Genomic DNA, 19153 nt, shown 5'->3' on the forward strand with positions numbered 1-19153 from the left:
TGCAGACACCTCCAGGCGTCATATAGGTCATATTGATGCAAGAGAGGTTGTAACGAAGGGATAGACCTGCTGTGTGTACTGGAGGTATCCAGGTGAGGGTTTGGAGTAACGTTGAAATCTCTGCATATTAATAGAGCTATTTGCTTAATTTTGGACAGTCTCCAGAACAGTTTGTTGATATAATGGATCTGGTGTTTATTGGGAGCGTATACATTCACTATTGTGTACCTCGTCGAGTTTATATCGCAAATGAGAATCGCGTAGCATCCATGCGGGTCTATAAACTGTTTGATTAAACAGAATGCCACAGAGTCCCATATTGCAATCATCACCCCTTTCTTCTTGGCCGGAAATTAGGCCAAGAAAACGTGGGGGTAGGCTACATGTGAGCATTTAGGTGAGTTAGCATGGTGAAAGTTGGTCTCTTGTACACACAACACATCCGCATGATGTGTTTTAGCTTCGGACCACAAGGAGGACCTTTGAGCTGGGTGGTACAGGCCCTTCACGTTAATTGAGAGAATATTAATAGCCATGGTGGAAGGGTATGGACGTGCTTATGGGGGTTGCTAAGGTACTCCCTGTCAGAAGTTCAGTCTTTGTGCTTACGCTATGAACCCGATGATCCATGGAGATTGAAGCGGAGGTCCTGGTCTTCAGGTTCCAGGAAGATGGTGCACTGGAATAGAGGCATGTGGTGGACTACTATACAAAAAAAGAAGGGAAAAATAAAGAAACACATTTAACTGCGAAGTCAATAGATAGGAATTAAAACAGTGGATCAGAGATCCGTATGCAGTAGAATTGCAAAACTTTTAGGGGTGTAAGTTCACTAGCAGGGATGGTGGACCACATAGGGTAACTGGGTATAGATCAAGTAGCTTTTGTACTCAGGTAGTCGGCGATTTGGAGGAGGGCACTTGCTGCCATTCAGGAGAGCTATTGCTTGGCGATCTGCCATCTTTTTCAGCTGAGTGTTGGTTGTCGAGAAGCCCCCAGGATTTTATTAGTTGTAATCCTTTCTCCAGGGAATGAATGACATGGGTGTCTCCATTTCTAAAGATTAGGAGCTTAGTCGGATTGCCCCATTTGTATCTGATCTGATGATTCCTTAGAGATTTTGTGATGGTTTTCAGCTTTTTCCGTAGTTGCATAGTGTGTTGGGATAAGTCGGCAAAGAATTGGAGACTTTCATAGGGCTGTGGAAAATTACTCATGTTGCTCTTTGATATGATAGAAGTGGACACGCAGCAATACGTCTCTGGGAACATGCTCTAATATGAAGGACGGTTTGGGTATATGGTGTATTCTGTCGATAACAACGTCTGTCTCTATATGATTAGGTATTAGCGTTTGGAATAGATCACAAGTATATTTATGGAGGTCTTGGGGCTGCACGGACTCTGGAACCCTCTTATTTTTAAATCATTTTGTCTAGAGTGATCCTCCAAATCTGCTATTTTAGCCCTGAACCATGCATGTTTATCCATATTGTCATCATGGGCATCCACCAAATCATTGATGGTATGTGCAAACTCATCGATTTTTGATTCTATATGATGCACTCTACTCCCCATAGCCTGCATTTCACCAGTGAAGTGCTTAGTAAGTTGTATAATGTCCGCATGTAGAGTACTCCTGAGTGAAATAAGCATATCTTTAAGTTCCGTTTCTGATATAGGCTGACCTGTAGCTGGGAAAGACATTATAGATTCTGGCAATTCCTTTGTGATGTTAAGGATTCAAATATAGGAGAGTATTCTGTCAACCCCTCTCCTTGCACCTCCAGTCTGATCTTAGATTTGTGTAGGAGTAGAGGCCGCTGGGGACAGGGGAACGAGGAGATTTTCCCTTGTTGTAGCCACCTGCCTGCTGCTGGGAAGGTGAGAGGTTTGCCTCATGGAGCTACATGTGCTCCGGTGCCATTTTGCCTTTGCTCCCTTGCCGGCTGATGAAAGAAGGCCGTAAGTTTGGGAGGGCAGAATGTGTCCTTTTTTCTGCGGGGCATGTCGGCTAGGGTGTCGGGAGGCTCTGTACCTGAATCCAGTCCCGTAATCCGAAGCCTGAGTCCGTTGCTGGAGTTAGTTATCCGGCCCCGAGATGGAGAGCTACAGGTTCAGACATCCGCCTCCATCAGGCGCTAACCACGCCCCCTCGCCCGCCTTTTAAATGGTTGCCAGAGGTACCTTGGTATGCGCCACCCAAAAAGTGGAGATAGCCCTAGTCTAATGAGCTCTAGCCACCCCAGGAGGATCCCTTCCTGCCACTCTATATACTCTTTGAATAACCTCCACTATCCAGGCGGAAATGGTTCTTGCTGCAGCTTCCTTCCCCTTAAATCTTCCTGAAGGGAGGATAAAGAGTCTGTCAGAAAGTCTGAATGAGGAGGTAGCGCAGACTTCCCTTTGGGACGTCCAACTCCTGCAGACCATGGTCTGATTCTGCTGGAAAAGCTTGAAGCACCCATTCACTGGAAAGGTGAAAAGTGGAGGCTACATTAGGGACGAAATGTTGTAGGGGTCTCTGCACGAGCCTATCTGAAAAGAATATTACCTAAGGCTCTGCTGATCCTAACGCCTGGAGTTCCGATACCTTGCCCCCTAAAGTTATGACTACCAGGAATGCTGTTTTCAGAGTGATATCCTATAACAAACAACTTTCCATTGGAGCGTAAGGAGGGTTGGCCAGGAAATTCAGGATTAGTGTTAAATCTGTTCTTCTTTGGGGGGCGAAGCCTAAGGCCCGCCCTTGTGAAATTCTCCATCAAAAGGTCTGTTGCCCATTTTTTTCGGGTAAAGGTCAAGATGGCTGAGACTTGAACCTTAAGAGAACTCACTGAGACCTAAATCCAACCTGGAGCCTCTGCCTTTCAACTTCCAGGGCTGCCAGGGCCAGAGGAGATGGCTGTGGATGCAAAATCTCTCCCTGGGACAGGAGATGGGGTGTTACTGGCAAGCTGATGGGTGGACAGATGCTGAGGTCCATTGCCAGGGAGAACCATGGCCTATGGTACCAGTAAGGCATCACTGTGATAACCATTAGGTTCTCTGACAATATCCTTCTCAGAATTTGAGGGATTGGAGGAAAGGCATAGTATAGGCAAGATGACAAAACTAGGGATGTGTAAGGACATCCACCCATGGTTGAGGATGACGTGACCGGAACCTGGTCACCTTGTAGTTGGCTGAGGATGCAACTAGATCCAGCTGTGGGTGACCCCATTCTTGGGTAATCTGTCTGAAAACCTCTGGGTGAATAGACCACTTGTTGGGGGTCCTGGAACTGTCTCAAAAGGCGGTCTGCTTTGAAGTTCTGATAACTCCGAAGATCTAGAAGGTTCAGTTTTGCCAACATCATGATAGGCTCCACCCCCTTCAGACTGCTCTTCCCTCCTTGCCATTGAATATAAATCACAGCTGCTGTATTGATCATATGTAGCGTGACTGGATGGCCTTGGATGAGCGGCAGTAGGATGGTTAATGCCATGTGTGCTGCAGGAAGCTCCAAGACATTGGAGACTAGATCCTGAGTGGAGAACCCCCATCTGCACTGAATCTTGTTACTGACATTTGTAGTAACATTGATCTAAGGCAGTGATCCTAACAGGTGCTGCTGTGTCAACATATCCTGACGAGTCCATCACTAGAGAGACTGATGCATCTAAGTGGATATACACAACGTTCGACCTGCGCCAGTGAAAGAGTCAAGTACATTCGATCTTATGAAAAAAGTTTCAATTGTGGCTGTAGGTAGTCTTTTTAGGAGGTATGCAGGATAGTTCAATCCCTGGGGTTAGTGGAGATGGATGGTGGAGGTGGCTTCAGGCTTCATACAGAGCTAGAGGGACTCTGCAACAGACAAAAAGGGGTAGGAGAAGAAAAGCAGCGACACCTCAGTGTAGATTAAAAGGTTATTTATTACATAAAAACAACGTAGTAACTCACACAGAGGAAATAGTTGATCAGCAAATGGTGATGGTTCATCTGCAACACTGCAGGGATGTTAGGGAAGTACACTGTGACGGCCGTGGTCCTGGCTATGCCGGTGGAGTCCGACACTTCCTGTGTTTCTGGCAGCATTCAGTATCCAGGCTTACATCCAATAGTGGCAGGGGGGTGCTCGCGTTCGGAGCATGTATGCTCCTTCCTCAGGCGATGCTGATTTGTGTGTCAGACTGGGAGTTTTATAGCTGAGGGACTCAGGGGGCAGGAGCTTGTTGCTGTGGAGATGCGATATATACAGTGAGTCATCAGGTCAGAACAGGAAGTCATATGAAAATCTCCTGGGGGTGGGGGCCTGTTGTCTTGGAGATGCGGTGTATACAATTAGTTGTAAAAAAAAAAAAAGTTTGAAATAAATAAATTCAATAAATAAAAAAACAATAATAAAAATGAAAAAAAAATAGAAATAATAAAAATAAAATTAGAGGTAAAGAAAAAAAAAATTATGAAAATATTGATAATATTTAACCTTGAAAAAAATAAGAGATAATGCATATATACTCATATGTATAGGCACGTAAAGATAGGAATGAGATAAGTCCATGATGGAGAGGGGCTTCTCATAGTTAATTGAGATGAGGGTGGTAGTATTTAAAAGGTAGAGGAAAAAGCAGAATATGAAGTATTCTGGAGAAATAATGCAGGATATGAAGTATTGCTATATTTAGGATAATCTGTAGTAGAGTTAAAGTAGTGGGTTCACCTCAATTTCTTAGTTTAAGCCCCCCCGGTGTCAGGTAATCCAGGCGATATATCCAATAGGATTCTCGAGCACATAGGCGTTTAAACCTTTCTGCTGGAGGAAGATTTTTCGGTATGGATTCGATAATCCACACTTTTAGGTCCGCTGAAGATTGGTGGTGGTGCTGCAGGAAATGTTTGGGGACGCTGCGTTTGTCGTTGCCAGCTTCAACAAACCTTCTGTGTTCCCTAAATCTTTTGTGGAGAGTGCGGATGGTGCGGCCTACGTAAAGTAGGCCGCATGGACATACAGTATATTACGAACTCCGTGGAACAGTTGAAAAAATCTGGAATGGTATATTTTTGTCCTTTTGTAGAAAATTCTTTTAGGCCGTGTGTAACACGCTTGCAGGTGAAACATACATTTTTGCGGCATTGGAACATGCCTTTGATGTTTAGAAAGGTTGGGGGTGCACTTGGTGTAGTGGGAAATTTTTGGATTTTACTTGGAGCGATATTGTTCTTTAGATTCCGAACTCTTCTGTATGACACCAAAGGGCGGTCAGGGATACTGGCTTTTAAATGTTGATCGGCTTGGAGAATGGGCCAATGTTTCTTGAGAATGTGTTCCATTTGTTTGTACCGGTTATGAAATTTGGTGGTGAATCTCAGTGGTTGTGTATGTGGATCGAGGAGGTTTCCTTCTTTTCTGTTGTTTCTTGGTTCATTTTCTTGATAGAAGGTGAAGACGTCATTTATGAGTTTTGGTGGATACCCCTTTTCTAAAAAATTTTTTGTCAGGTGATTGCCATGAGTGGTGAAATCTCCGGTTCGTGTGCAGTTGTGTCTGAGTCGGCAAAACTGACTTTTTGGGATGTTGTTTATCCAGCGGGGGTGATGGCAGCTTTTGAAGTGCAAATAGGAATTGCCCGCTGTAGGTTTGGTATAATTTTCGGTGAATATTGTTTGTTGGTCGTGGCAGAGTAGGAGGTCTAGGAAGGCTAAAGAGTCTTGATTTTGTACTGAAGTGAAGGTAAGGCCCATATTGTTTTGATTGCACTGATCTATGAAGGGTTGGATGGTGAGGGGTGTACCATCCCAGATAATCACTACGTCATCGATGTAACGACCATAGAATATAATCTGAGAGGAAAAAGGACTGTTGGACCAGATGTATCTCTTTTCCCACAGGCCCATGGTCAAGTTGGCATAGCTGGGTACGAAAATCGTACCCATAGCTGTGCCATGGGTCTGTAGGTAGAAGTCACCGTTAAACTCAAAATAATTATGAGTTAGGCAGTATTCTGTGGCTTCCAGGATAAATTGTGCTTGGCGAGGATTCATGTTTGAGTCTTCTAGAAAATGTTTCACTGCTGATAGGCCTACATCATGCGGTATTGATGTGTATAGGGAGCAGATGTCCAGTGACAGCCACATGTAGGAGGGTTCCTGTAGGAGTGGAGACACTGATTGGCTGAGATAGACGACCCCTTCTCCATTGCACCAGGAAATTAATTTGAAGGTTCTGAGCCATTAATGGGCCTAAGGAATCATTGGGATACAGGAGGCTATAGTCTTTAAAAAAAACTCATGCATTAACAAGCTGACATTACTGGAGAAGCTTGTCATTTTTGGAATTTCTCCCTGATTTTGGGGAGCTTCTGAGGCGGCAAACAGAGGGTAGCTGCCTGGGTATTGAATTGTGCTCCCACATACACCATCTCTTGGCACAAGAATGCTCTTCTTGGGGGTCCACAATCCAACCGAAAGTTTGAAAGGTGGATTACAAGATTTCCCTGTTTCAGTAGCTGGTCCCAGCTCTGGGCTAGGAGGATAATATTGACTAAGTAGTGGTGGACTCTTAGACCCTGCTCCCGTAACAGAATAAAGATTGCAATCAAAACTTTGGTGAAGGTTTGGGAAAAGGTGGACAGACCAAAGGGGAGAAAGACGATCTGGTTATGTTTCTCTCCCAATGAGGAACTCTTGAAACAAGTGCAGAATCAGGGTGTGCAGGTATGCATCTTGTAAGTCCACAGAGATCATCCAGACCCCTGGTTGAATCAATTGAATAATGGTGTAAAGTGATTCCATTTTGAGCCTCTCCACTTGGATAAGTCGATTTAATTTCTTGAGATTGATCACTGACCTGAAACCTCCTGTCTTCTTTTGAACCAGAAACAGTGGTGAGTAGAAGTCTGTAGACTTATGACAGGCAGGATCTGGCACAATTGCCCCCCTAAAGTAACATGATGTTGATGTATTCCTGGAGTGCAGTCAACTTTTAGGCAGACTAAACTGTCTTGGTGGGGGCATATGAGTATTCTGGGGGTGGTTGTTTGAAGGGCCAAAAAAATGGCTTTGCGTCACTGTAGATAGGATCCATAAATCCTGGCAATGAATTTCCCAGATCTTGGCAAATCTGAGTAATCTAGCCCCTACTGGGCCGTCCTGTGTGAGCCTCACATCAAAACGATTTCTGAACTTCTGATGGGGCTAAAGGGCCCTTTGATCTCTAAGACTTGAGGAAGGTGGACTGAGTTCCTTTCTAGCTCCTCCTGGAGTCCCTAAACTGGCAAAGACCCCTGAAATCCTGGTACCTGGTTGGGGCTCTTCTGGCTGTCCGCCCTCACTGATGTCTGGATCTTCGGTCCTGGGGAAGTAGCCCCGATTTATCGTTAGTGAGCCTGGAGTTTACTGCTTCTAGTATCTGCCCAAAGAGTGATTTGCCATCAAAGGGTAGCTTACAGCAGTTTTGTTTAGAATATGGATCAGCCGCCCAGGGCCTAAGCTAAATGCTTCTCTTGGCTGTTACAAAGCTCAGCATTGCACTTTAAAACCATCTAATTATATTGATGGAAGCCTCCCCCCGCGAAGTCTGCCGAGAGCTTTAACTCAATGGGTGCCTTGATAACGTACTCCAGATTTTGAGTCCAAGCGTTCATGGTGCTTGCTACTGAAGTTACAGCAGTAGCGGGTTAAGAAGCAAAACCAGCCGCCAAGTTGGATTTTTGCAAGTCAATGTCTTTACGCCTGTGTAGAATATCTCAAAATGAAGAGGAGTCTCCCATCGGGAGAATGACATTCCTTGCCAGTCTCATAACCGCCGGGTACACCATCAGTGAGTTGTCTAGGATCGCTGCATCTTCCTCTGCAAGTGGATACAGCGTTTGTAAACGATTGGCTGAGGATGACTTTCTATCTACCTTTTGCCACTCCTCCTGGAACAAGCCCTTAAACTCTGCCTTTAGAGGAAAAGAGGCTAGCTGTTTTTTCAAAAAAGGAAATTATGTCTTTGACTTTTTTGGAGGAGGCTCTGGGCCTTCCCTTTATAGAGCCACTTTGACTGCATTTTTATGAATGGTTGCACCAGGCTGAACTCAAGGCCCAAACATTCAGGATCTGCCACCGAGAAGAATGCATTATTCTCCTCCACATCAGATAAAGCTGGGTGCATGATCCGACCTGGGAGTCAGCCCTAGGCCCCCGCTGAGTTGGTTTCACCCCAGACATGCCTGGTACTTCTAGATAGAGCCGGTTGTGCTGCTAGACTTAACACAGGTAGGCAGAGCTGCGCAGGGCCGGTGCTAGGCTATTTTGCGCCCTAGGCAAGACCATCTACTTCAATACGTATAAGTACTGTACATCATGATACTGTTTGTCTACAGCTAAAGCTTGAGCCAGGCAGCAATTAATAGTACAACAGGCCATAGAACACACACACAGTCTGTAGAGTAGACTGTACATTCTCTCTTCTTAGTTCAGCCTGCCTGAGTGAGCCTCCACCATAAACTATCCACACACATCGGGTCCGTGTGGGACAGAAAGCCAGGGACTGCGCAGGCTCCTATGCTCTCTTGTAGGTTTGACTAGACTGGAGCCTGGAGGAGGGATGAAGTCACGTTGAGGCAGGGGGAGCGCCTTGCTCAGCTCCTCATTGGCTGGCACAGCGGCACCTGTCCTGTGCACACAGTGACAGCCAGGCCACAGGGAGGGGCATCGTCCAATCCTATTCAAGCAGCACAGTGCACAGAAAGCGGTGGCCGGCTCCCGGTGCCTGCACAGCAGCCAGCAATGCACACAGCAGGAGATACAGCACTATTCTTTCCGGCGGAGCCGCGCCAGCCCCGGCTGCCGGTCCCGGCTAACTGTGACATCTGATGGTCCATCCAGCCCGGCCCAGACCCTCCTGGCTAGGCTAGGCAACAGTGCGCCCCTAGGCAGCAGTATGCCCTAGGCGACTGCCTAGTTCACCTAGCAGGAGCACCGGCCCTGGAGCTGCGTCCCATTCACCAACCTCTGGTCTTGGACTACTTGTTTAAGCAGAGTAGACACCTGCTGACTATCTAAAATGTCTGTCTCGGGCAAAATGTCTGAAGTAGACTTCACATACTAAATTGTCTGCCTAATGGGGTCTGCCTCACATGACCAACATTAATTGCCCTTGGGACATTGTGCCCTCTGAGGAGATGCTGAGTGTTTTCGCTTGTGCAAACTTTTGCGGCTTTTATTATGGGGTCCAGCCAGAACTGGAGGAATCAGTCTACTCTGGGAATGCCATATTGGACCGGGGATCCTCTGGATCTTCTCAAATGAGAGCATGAGCAGGCTGGGATGCAACAGAGAATATGCCGCCCTCGTTTTAAAAGAGCACACTCTTTTCACCCTGTATCCTCTTATTTACCCCTAGACGGGCCCCTACCTGAAATTGCAGTGGTCTTGACTGTTTGGCGGTAGGCTCATGCTGGCTTATTGCACATGTGCGAAAGACCCGGACCACCCAGCGAGGGAGCTGTGCCACGCTGTCAGGGAAGAAAACAAACTGGATGGAGGAAAGGGGATCAAAAAGCTTAGCACCATGGGCAAACAAAGAAACTGTGCCCCAAAAGGCAGAGTAGTGAAGAAAACAAAAACCAGAAAGGGAAAGCATGCAAGAAAGGAAAGGATGGGAACAGAGCCTCCGCATACAATCAGAAAGGTGCAGAAGAGACACGGGAGTCATGCAGCCCAAAACCCTTAGTCTTGAAAATAAGTGTGCACACCACAAGAGGATTGTTCTCTCTGGTTAGAAAACCCCTCAGCCCCAAAAGACCGCCAGAAGGGGCTCCCCACCTTGTTGGTGCATTTAGCCACCTAAGATGTGGGACTTCACCAGCCTTGGAGAGGCTGAACCCAGATGGAACCCAACTCAGTTGGCAGGAAAGGGACTTCATCCTCAACACAACAGCTTGAAAGGCTGATCTTGAGGACAAAAATAGAAAAAGGAGGAGGCCATGCTCAGTCAGACTTTTATAGAAATAAACAGACCATGTGGGTGGTGATAGGAGTGGAGCTATATCATATGTACGCTGCCATGTTGCCGTCAGGAAGTTTTATCCCTTCACTACTCCATCCAAAGCGAAAATAAATATTTTAGTTGTCCTTACACTTGAAGTAATTGGAGGGACAGGCTGTTTGATGGGCAAATGCAGTGTGCTTTTGACATTTGTTTGAACATTTCTGAGATCAAGGAGAATTCATAGCAGTTGCAGTTGACTTACTTCAGCTTCTTTTGCATTCCCAAACCGTTTGATAGGGAGAGAAGCAGTTCTGAAGCGAACTAAAGCCTATCAAAACAGGCACTCAAGAGTTGCTGTAAAAGCTGTACAGGACCACACCACGTAAACTCACCTTATTTAGGGGGAATAAACATAATGTATACAATGTAATGTATAAAATAAGTTTACAATAATATGTTTGTTGAAGGAAGCCAATATAATTCTTTCCTTTTGCCAGTTAAAGTGTCAGCTATCTGCATAATGGCATTCTTGATGTTTTTTTCATGTTTATTCTGTAGCTGGGTGGATGCCTACAATGAACATCAAACATATTTGAAGACACAAGGAGATGATGGGTGAGTGTCTTAACTAAATATTGACTGGTTGTATTTGTTTCAGTTGTAAAAATGTATATATCCAGGAGCCAGCTAAACCGCTCAAACAAGGGTGCTTAGTGAAAGAAACAGTTGACGATGCCTTCTTGAAATCAATAACAGTGAAGTCAGCAACTGGGTGGGCTGGCAATCACATTACCCTCTCCACAGTTGTAAACACATGTACAGTACTTAGAAGTGAAAGGCTGTTCCTTTTTCATACAAGATCTAGCAAATTGTCTGCTAAATGGTACCTGATGTTGGAAAAAGTTGTTTGTTTCTTTTCCCTCCTCCCAATCTTTCTTTAGTTTACACCAGCTATTTCTCTCTCCTTTCAAATAAGGACTGCCTGTGGTGCTTAAAGAGTAAGATTTCTATTTCTTCCTGATATTTAAACTTTGTCACGGTGGAGCAATATTGTCATTCTAGGATAGGAAGTGTTTAAGGACTACAGACACCCCTCCCCCTCCTAAACTCCATAAAATAAATAGAGCTGAGAGCAATGTTAAAGAGGAGTGCCCCCCCCCCCCCCACCTCCCAAAAAAAAATGAAAGAAAAAAAGTAATTAGGTCACTTACCTGTCCAGGCATCCAGTGGTGTTCTCACCCAAACTAATTCTTAAATCAGCTCTCTTTGCTAAGGGAAACTGGAAGTGACAGCTTGTGGCTTCACAGCAGGTTTCCTACTGCGCAGGCACAAATTGTGCTGCACCCTGTGAATGGGCCAGTAGGGGAGGGGGCAAACTGAGCTGGAAGTGGGAGCGGGTATCTGTCAAATCCAGGTACCCCCTCCCCTCTGCAAAAGGTGCCAAACATGGCAGCAGATGAGGGGAGGAGGCAGACAAGCAGGACTTCCCCTTTTGGGGGGTGGGGAGCTCCACTTTAACTGATAACCGTCAGCAGACAGCTCAGGAAGCTCACTTAATTTCTAGCAGGATCCATGGATATTTTTTGTATTTATTGAAAATATATACTGTAACAAAACTGACCAAGAGGGAGCAAATACATACAAGATGCCCCCCATTTGCATGGTCAGGGCTATAAGCGTAATGTCAAAACACCGTTAAGTGTAGGGGTCCTCCTTAAATAATTTTTCCTCTCGCATGTACATATAGGGAAAAACAAAGTGGAATCCACTAGTGCAATACAGTTTAAAACTCCAAATGTTATTGTTAAAACATAGTAGTTGCACTCACATAAACCAAAATCAACAGCGCATGTAAAATATGGGGTTTGGGGTGTTCCCCACATCCTCACCAACTCCACGCTAGTGTGTCGGACATGGAGGAACCGCCACCGCTCACCCTCTGACTTCTCCGGTCTGCCATGTAGCCACGCCCTAACGTTTCGTCATTCCGACTTTGTCAAAGGGGGGTCAAAGTACACGTCTGAAAGGTAGAAAGGAGTATTATGCAACAAAAATATTCTGCATTTTTGCACACTGAGGAATACATGGTGTGCAATCTGCATTTTACATGTTACAAAAAAATATGTATTCATGTATTTCTCTGCCAACACTTTGGGGCTTTTCCTACACAGATTGTGGTAGCTTCATTTCCGTTAGCCTTAAAGAGTTGTCATTTGTGTGTGTCCCCAGCAAAAAGGGAGTGAAAGTGTTATTAAAGCGGAGTTCCACCCTGGAATTTTTTTTTTTAAAAATACCCCCGGGACAGTCATGGCTAGTGCATTCCACAATGGCTAGCCTCTGATCTGTCCCGGGTTGCACTTACCTGTTAGGACAAATACTTACCTTGAAAACGTCTTGTCCAGCGCTGCCATCTCAGATGTGGGCAGCTTGAAGCCAGCGAGATCCTCTTCGGTGTCCTCTTCCGCCTTCTTCGGTCCCACGATGCCCTGCGCCGGCCCCGCCGTCACTTCCGGTGCGCGCGCGTCATCCCTCCACAGCTTCTGGGCATGCCCAGAAGCTGTTTAGAAGGGGATGACGCGTGCGCCCCCCGGAACTGACGTCGGGGCCGGTGCAGGCGCAATGATTCCTGGGAGCGATGACGTTCAGCTCCCAGGAATCATTGCAGAGCCAGGAAGTGACGACGGGCTGCGGCCGAGGAAGGAGGAAGAAGGAAGTAAGGTAAGTATATTTTCTTCGCTACGAGGTAAGTAAAAAAAAAAATGCGATTATCCATTTCTTTTTCAGGTGACCCGGAGCGAGAAGATGGAGGTAAGTATAAAATTAGGGTGGAACTCCACTTTAAAGTAGTTGTAAACGCTCAAGGTCTTTTATTCTATGCATGAAGGTTAAAAAAGTTCTGTGTGCAGCAGCCCTACCAGCCCCCCTTAATACTTACCTGAGCCCCATCTTGATCCAGCAATTTGCATGAGAGCAGAGACTCTTCTTCTCTTGTAGTATATTGAAACTTGAACAGTATTTACAGACGGAGGTTTATACAATAATTGTATACAGAAGAATTAGAGAAGTAACAGTGAAACCACAAATCCAACATTGTACATTGTTGATAAATCTATATTTTTATTTTATGCAGAAAAAAAGATATGGCCGAGAAAGACTCAGTTTCTGAAGACTGCTACCCACCAGGAGTTACGCCACCACCTGAAAGTTTAAAACCAGAAGTTCCTCCTGAGGATAAGTCTACAAACAATGCATCAGAAACAGCGAGAGTATCTACAGCAAATGTTTCAGTGCCAGAAGAAAGAGCAACTGTATCCTCTTCTTCAAAAGCAAATACCGTAGAACCTTATCCAAGCAGTAACTACCATAGCCCACGACCATATGTTGCCCCTAAAAGAACATATGGCCCACCTCAAAATGTACCAATACAGCCTTTATTTAGAAATCAATTTTCAGCACCAAGAGAGAACCCGTTTACTGAATTCCATCGAGCCATACCCCCTCCTCCACCACCTCCTCAAGTCCCCTTTAGCGGACCCCCTGGACCATTTATGAACAATGTAGGAATGCCATTTAACATGCCCCCTATGTTTGGCTATGGACCATGGTTTCAGGTGAGCCAAGACACTCAGATAAGTTGCTGTGTTGGTTTTTGTCTTGCATTGACTAACCATGTAAATACTTCTCTCTCTTTTATAGAACTTTGGAGCTCAAGCTTGGAACAGATTCTTTCCTCCCCAGTAATCCAGCATCCTTCTGTTCACAAGAAGGTGCCACCAAATGATAAAAACGCCAATGAGAAGCCTAAACTTTGTTGTGTTAAGAAGACAAGCAAACAAAAACAGTTCATGGTGTTAAATTTTTTGTTTCCAGCTATAAATGAAGAACACTTCCAGGGAGATAAAACATCTAAAACTGCTAAAAACACTGCAAATCAGGCACAAAAAGACTTTGAATTTGGATATCTACAAGAGTGCCCTGGGAGCGGCAAAAGGAAATCTCAAAGTTCAGTTCTTGAGGTTGATTTTGGCTCCACCTGCTCTTGGACCTATCTATTAGTCAGTAGTTACGGCTTGTGGCCTCGTTGAAAAATGGTGATATCTGCGAGAGCAAAAAGCTTGATTCAGGGCTGTAACTGAGAGTTGCATAATAGATGGCTAGCATCTAACCATAGGTGTACTTTACCAGCAAGCATTGCTGACCCGTGAAAAACCTTGGTAATGATTTACACAGCGTTTAAAGTGATTGTAAATGATCACCTTGTAAAACAACCAATTTAGTTTACAATAGAAATGAAAGGCTTTACATTCTTGTATAGATATAAAAATACATTATAGATTCCTTTTTCCCTTTTTTATAAGTGATCACATTCCCTCTGATCTCAGCTGCATAAGAGCTGGGTGAGAGGAGAGGCAGCAGCACACTGAGCTTCCCAGTGAATAGCTGCAGCGTGAAGGCGTGTCAAGACAAGTCTGATCATTGGAGGAGAGCCAACTGAGTTCCCAACATGAATCAACAACCAACATAGCTAGAAAACTGACAACTGTGTGTTCTGCTAAGTATAGTCAGTTTTTAACAGGAAAGCAGAAGGACTGGCAGAATCACCAAGGATTTCAAATAAAGGAAGCAATAGAAAGAGAACAGGTTACTTGTTCATACAAGTACATGTTACAGCAGGCACATATCAAGAATATGAAGTCTTGGGGGTAATAAACACTTTAAGTATGTGGCTTATATGATGGTTTCTTTATATTGTTAAAGTTTTATATTGGTATATATGCCTTTTTTCTCAAAATGTCATGTACAGGCTTAACTTCCTAAAAAAACATTTAATTGCTGTTTATTGCGCTTTGGTTGTAAATAAATGTTTACAGTTAATTTAGTTTTATTATTTTGGGACATCAATGGCTTAAAATAAGTGTTAGTATTTCGTTCACACCGAGGTCAGCAAACATAAGGGTTTATGTTGCTAAATTGGCATGTTTCCTAATTCTGGTCATAGGATTGTCAATTCCTAGATTTTCTCTTAATTAAATGTAGCCTATTTAACTGCTAGTGGTCAGCAGAATTTGCATCTATACAACCTTTATTTGTTTTCAGAACAACTCCACTATGGAAGCCAGGGGCTGTGTTAGTAAAACTTTGCAGCAGTGCTGATGTAAATGATGTGTCCTATGTATGTTTTATTTATATTTTTGGGTTGGTGTGGTGTTAACTACAAGCAGATATTGCATCAACTGATTTTGTATGATTTGATAACGAACACAAATTTGTTTGAAACTATTTGGCATGTCATTTTTTTTTGGGGGGGGGGGGGAGCGGGTACCTAGATTTGACAGGTGTTCGCTCCCTAGGCAGACCGAGCGGAAGTTCTCCTCTCCCCCTCCCTCCCTGCAATCCTCTGGGACACATCATAGGTCCCAGAAGATTGTCTGTCCACTCATGTGACTCGTGGATGTGCAGTGCACATCCGGCTGTGAAGCCGCAAGCTGTCACAGCCGGGTGCCCACACTAGTAATACTGGCGCCGTGGGGAGAAGAGGGAGAGAACCGAGGCTTCCGTCGGCTGCATCACTAGATTGTGGGACAGGTGAGTGTGTGTTTGTTTAAAGTCAGCAGCTACACTTTTTGTAGCTGCTGACTTTTAATAAACACAAAAAAGGAGCGGAAGTCTTTACCCTCTGTATGACCAGGCAATTTTTTGCTATTCGGCACTACGCTACTTTTACTGGTAACACCACGATCATGCAGCGCTGTACCAAATGAAGTTAATATCATTTTTTTTCACATACATACAGTGCATTGTGTAAGTATTCGGCCCCCTTGAACTTTTCGAACTTTTGCCACATTTCAGGCTTCAAACATAAAGATATAAAACTAATTTTTTGTGAAGAATCAACAACAAGTGGGACACAATCATGAAGTGGAACGAAATTTATTGGATATTTCAAACTTTTTTAACAAATAAAAAACTGAAAAATTGGGCGTGCAAAATTATTCAGCCCCTTTACTTTCAGTGCAGCAAACTCTCTCCAGAAGTCCAGTGAGGATCTCTGAATGATCGAATGTTGACCTAAATGACTAATGATGATAAATAGAATCCACCTGTGTGTAATCAAGTCTCCGTATAAATGCACCTGCACTGTGATTGTCTCAGAGGTCCGTTTAAAGCGTAGAGAGCATCATGAAGAACAAGGAACACACCAGGCAGGTCCGAGATACTGTTGTGGAGAAGTTTAAAGCCGGATTTGGATACAAAAAGATTTCCCAAGCTTTAAACATCCCAAGGAGCACTGTGCAAGCGATAATATTGAAATGGAAGGAGTATCAGACCACTGCAAATCTACGAAGGCCTGGCCATCCCTCTAAACTTTCAGCTCATACAAGGAGAAGACTGATCAGAGATGTAGCCAAGAGGCCCATGATCACTCTGGATGAACTGCAGAGATCTACAGCTGAGGTGGGAGACTCTGTCCATAGGACAACAATCAGTCATATACTGCACAAATCTGGCCTTTATGGAAGAGTGGCAAGAAGAAAGCCATTTCTTAAAGATATCCATAAAAAGTGTCGTGTAATGTTTGCCACAAGCCACCTGGGAGACACACCAAACATGTGGAAGAAGGTGCTCTGGTCAGATGAAACCAAAATCGAACTTTTTGGCAACAATGCAAAACGTTATGTTTGGCGTAAAAGCAACACAGCTCATCACCATGAACACACCATCCCCACTGTCAAACATGGTGGTGGCAGCATCATTGTTTGGGCCTGCTTTTCTTCAGCAGGGACAGGGAAGATGGTTAAAATTGATCGGAAGATGGATGGAGCCAAATACAGGACCATTCTGGAAGAAAACCTGATGGAGTCTGCAAAAGACCTGAGACTGGGACGGAGATTTGTCTTCCAACAAGACAATGATCCAAAACATAAAGCAAAATCTACAATGGAATGGTTCACAAATAAACATATCCAGGTGTTAGAATGGCCAAGTCAAAGTCCAGACCTGAATCCAATCGAGAATCTGTGGAAAGAACTAAAAACTACTGTTCACAAATGCTCTCCATCCAACCTCACTGAGCTTGAGCTGTTTTGCAAGGAGAAATGGGGAAAAATTTCAGTCTCTCAATGTGCAAAACTGATAGAGACATACCCCAAGCGACTTACAGCTGTAATCGCAGCAAAAGGTGGCGCTACAAAGTATTAACTTAAGGGGGCTGAATAATTTTGCACTCCCGATTTTTCAGTTTTTTATTTGTTAAAAAAGTTTGAAATATCCAATAAATTTCGTTCCACTTCATGATTGTGTCCCACTTGTTGATTCTTCACAAAAAATTAGTTTTATATCTTTATGTTTGAAGCCTGAAATGTGGCAAAAGGTCAAAAAGTTCAAGGGGGCCGAATACTTTTGCATGGCACTGTAACTCCCGACTGCAAGCAGGCAGACAGCTCTGTGTGAACTGTGATGAATGTGTGCTTATAGGGGGGTCCTTACCAGAAGCAGATGGATTAAAAGCAAACAGACAAGGGCTCTCTCCCGTGCAGGCTCCCTTCCTTAATATGACACCTCGTGTGTGACAAAGAATGTGTAAAATGGCTTCTTACCAGATTGAAATGTAGATAGGCTCTGAACTGTACATCCGATCTTGTCTCTCCTAGATGTTAATCCCTGGATATGCTGACAATTGAGCACCGATGCTTGCATACACTTCTTTGATTCCTGCTTCTACGTCCAGGGGATAAATCCTCACAGAGGGGATTTCGGAAATCAAAAAGAGATGCTAATAGTGCATTATCCTCATTTAACCGCTTCCATACAGAGCAGTTAGACCCCCTTCCTGCCCAGACCAATTTTCAGCTTTCAGCACTCTCACACTTTGAATGACAATTGCTCGGTCATGCTACACTGTAACCAAACAAAATTTTTATCATTTTTTTCCACACAAATAGAGCTTTCTTTTGGTGGTATTTGAGTGAAAACCAGAGAGAAATCCACGCTTAAGATAGAGAAACGGTGTATAGGGAAAAATTATTATATGCAAAAATATAAATAGGAACGGATTGGCTGCAGCCCACTTCAGAATATAACCTCAAAAGAGGTTATATGCTAAATGTTAGGAGGAAAGGGGAAGTGTTTGACGCTGCCAATGTATGTTTGGAATACAGTTTGTACGTATATATGTAATAGGAGATCCTATATATAAATACCAAGGAAATACAATACACTAAATAAATATACAGTGAAATAAATATGTGAATAAACGAATTTAAACCCGCGCTACTGGATAAATATAGTGATTAAATAAAGTGAAAAGAATGTATGCAGCTGCTGCAACACTAAGTAAACCTTAGGGAAAACAATACAAAACAAATTTATGCAGCGCTCGCATCAGTGACAATAATCAAGTGAAAATAAATAATGATAAATATTCAATTCATCACACACAAGCTATATGAATAAACTCTAAAAGTGATCAAAATAAAGTGCTCAAGTGCTGTAAACTATTATAAAAGTCCATATAAAAATTGCTGCCATGTGAATATATAAATAAATGGTCCTTAATCGTGATCCAAAATAAGGTGCTGAAGTGCTGAAATATATAAAGTGCTTCAAAGTGATAGGTGCCCCTCTCGGTTCCCCACTCACCAAATTGCCAATAAATAGAAGCCTTGAATAATATTGCACAGTAGCCCTTGTTGCCAGGATCTTTAAGGAAAATTCTCCATACAACCTTCGGTGTAAGTAAATGGGTCCGCTTCCACCATTAAATAAAAGAGAGGCCGTACATGGTGAAGTAAGTATGAACTATTTTAGTCCAACCTTACAGCCAAAGGAATACTTACAAACGAATAGATCGTTAAGGCATATACAGAAAATCTCGTGTTCGCAGCGCTCGGCGTGCGTTCCACGAGCAGGAAGTTCCTGACCGGAAGTGACGTTCCGTCCTGTCCGTAACCGGAAATACGTCAACGCGTTTCGCCGTCAATCACGGTGTTTTCAAAGACATCACTTCCTGTTTACGGACGCTATTTATATCATTAGCCCATCCATCGTCATATCCGGATTTTGATATTTAAACTTTGAATATTGCTCAAAACCTTTCAATTTGTATACTGGGATTAATATATTGGCACTATAATCCAATCTAAGAAAGGTTTATTATAGATTTGAGTCTAATCATTTATGACAATTGTTACGT

The 19153-nt window shown here is 43.8% G+C and overlaps 1 protein-coding gene across 1 annotated transcript in view; it reads left to right on the forward strand.

Moving 5' to 3' along the window:
• The window catches only part of LOC309566071 (pre-mRNA-processing factor 39-like), a 120780-nt gene extending 106914 nt beyond the window's left edge, over positions 1–13866 (forward strand). Inside the window, exons 12-14 of the mRNA XM_082271097.1 lie at positions 10519–10575; positions 13091–13571; positions 13657–13866. Coding sequence (XP_082127223.1) covers positions 10519–10575; positions 13091–13571; positions 13657–13701 — 583 coding nt within the window. The 3' untranslated portion in view covers positions 13702–13866. The remainder of the gene's footprint in view (positions 1–10518; positions 10576–13090; positions 13572–13656) is intronic.
• Positions 13867–19153: the final 5287 nt, after the last annotated feature.

Source organism: Pelophylax lessonae (assembly GCF_965119305.1).
Source record: "Pelophylax lessonae genome assembly, chromosome: 10".
Classification (NCBI taxonomy): Eukaryota; Metazoa; Chordata; class Amphibia; order Anura; family Ranidae; genus Pelophylax; species Pelophylax lessonae.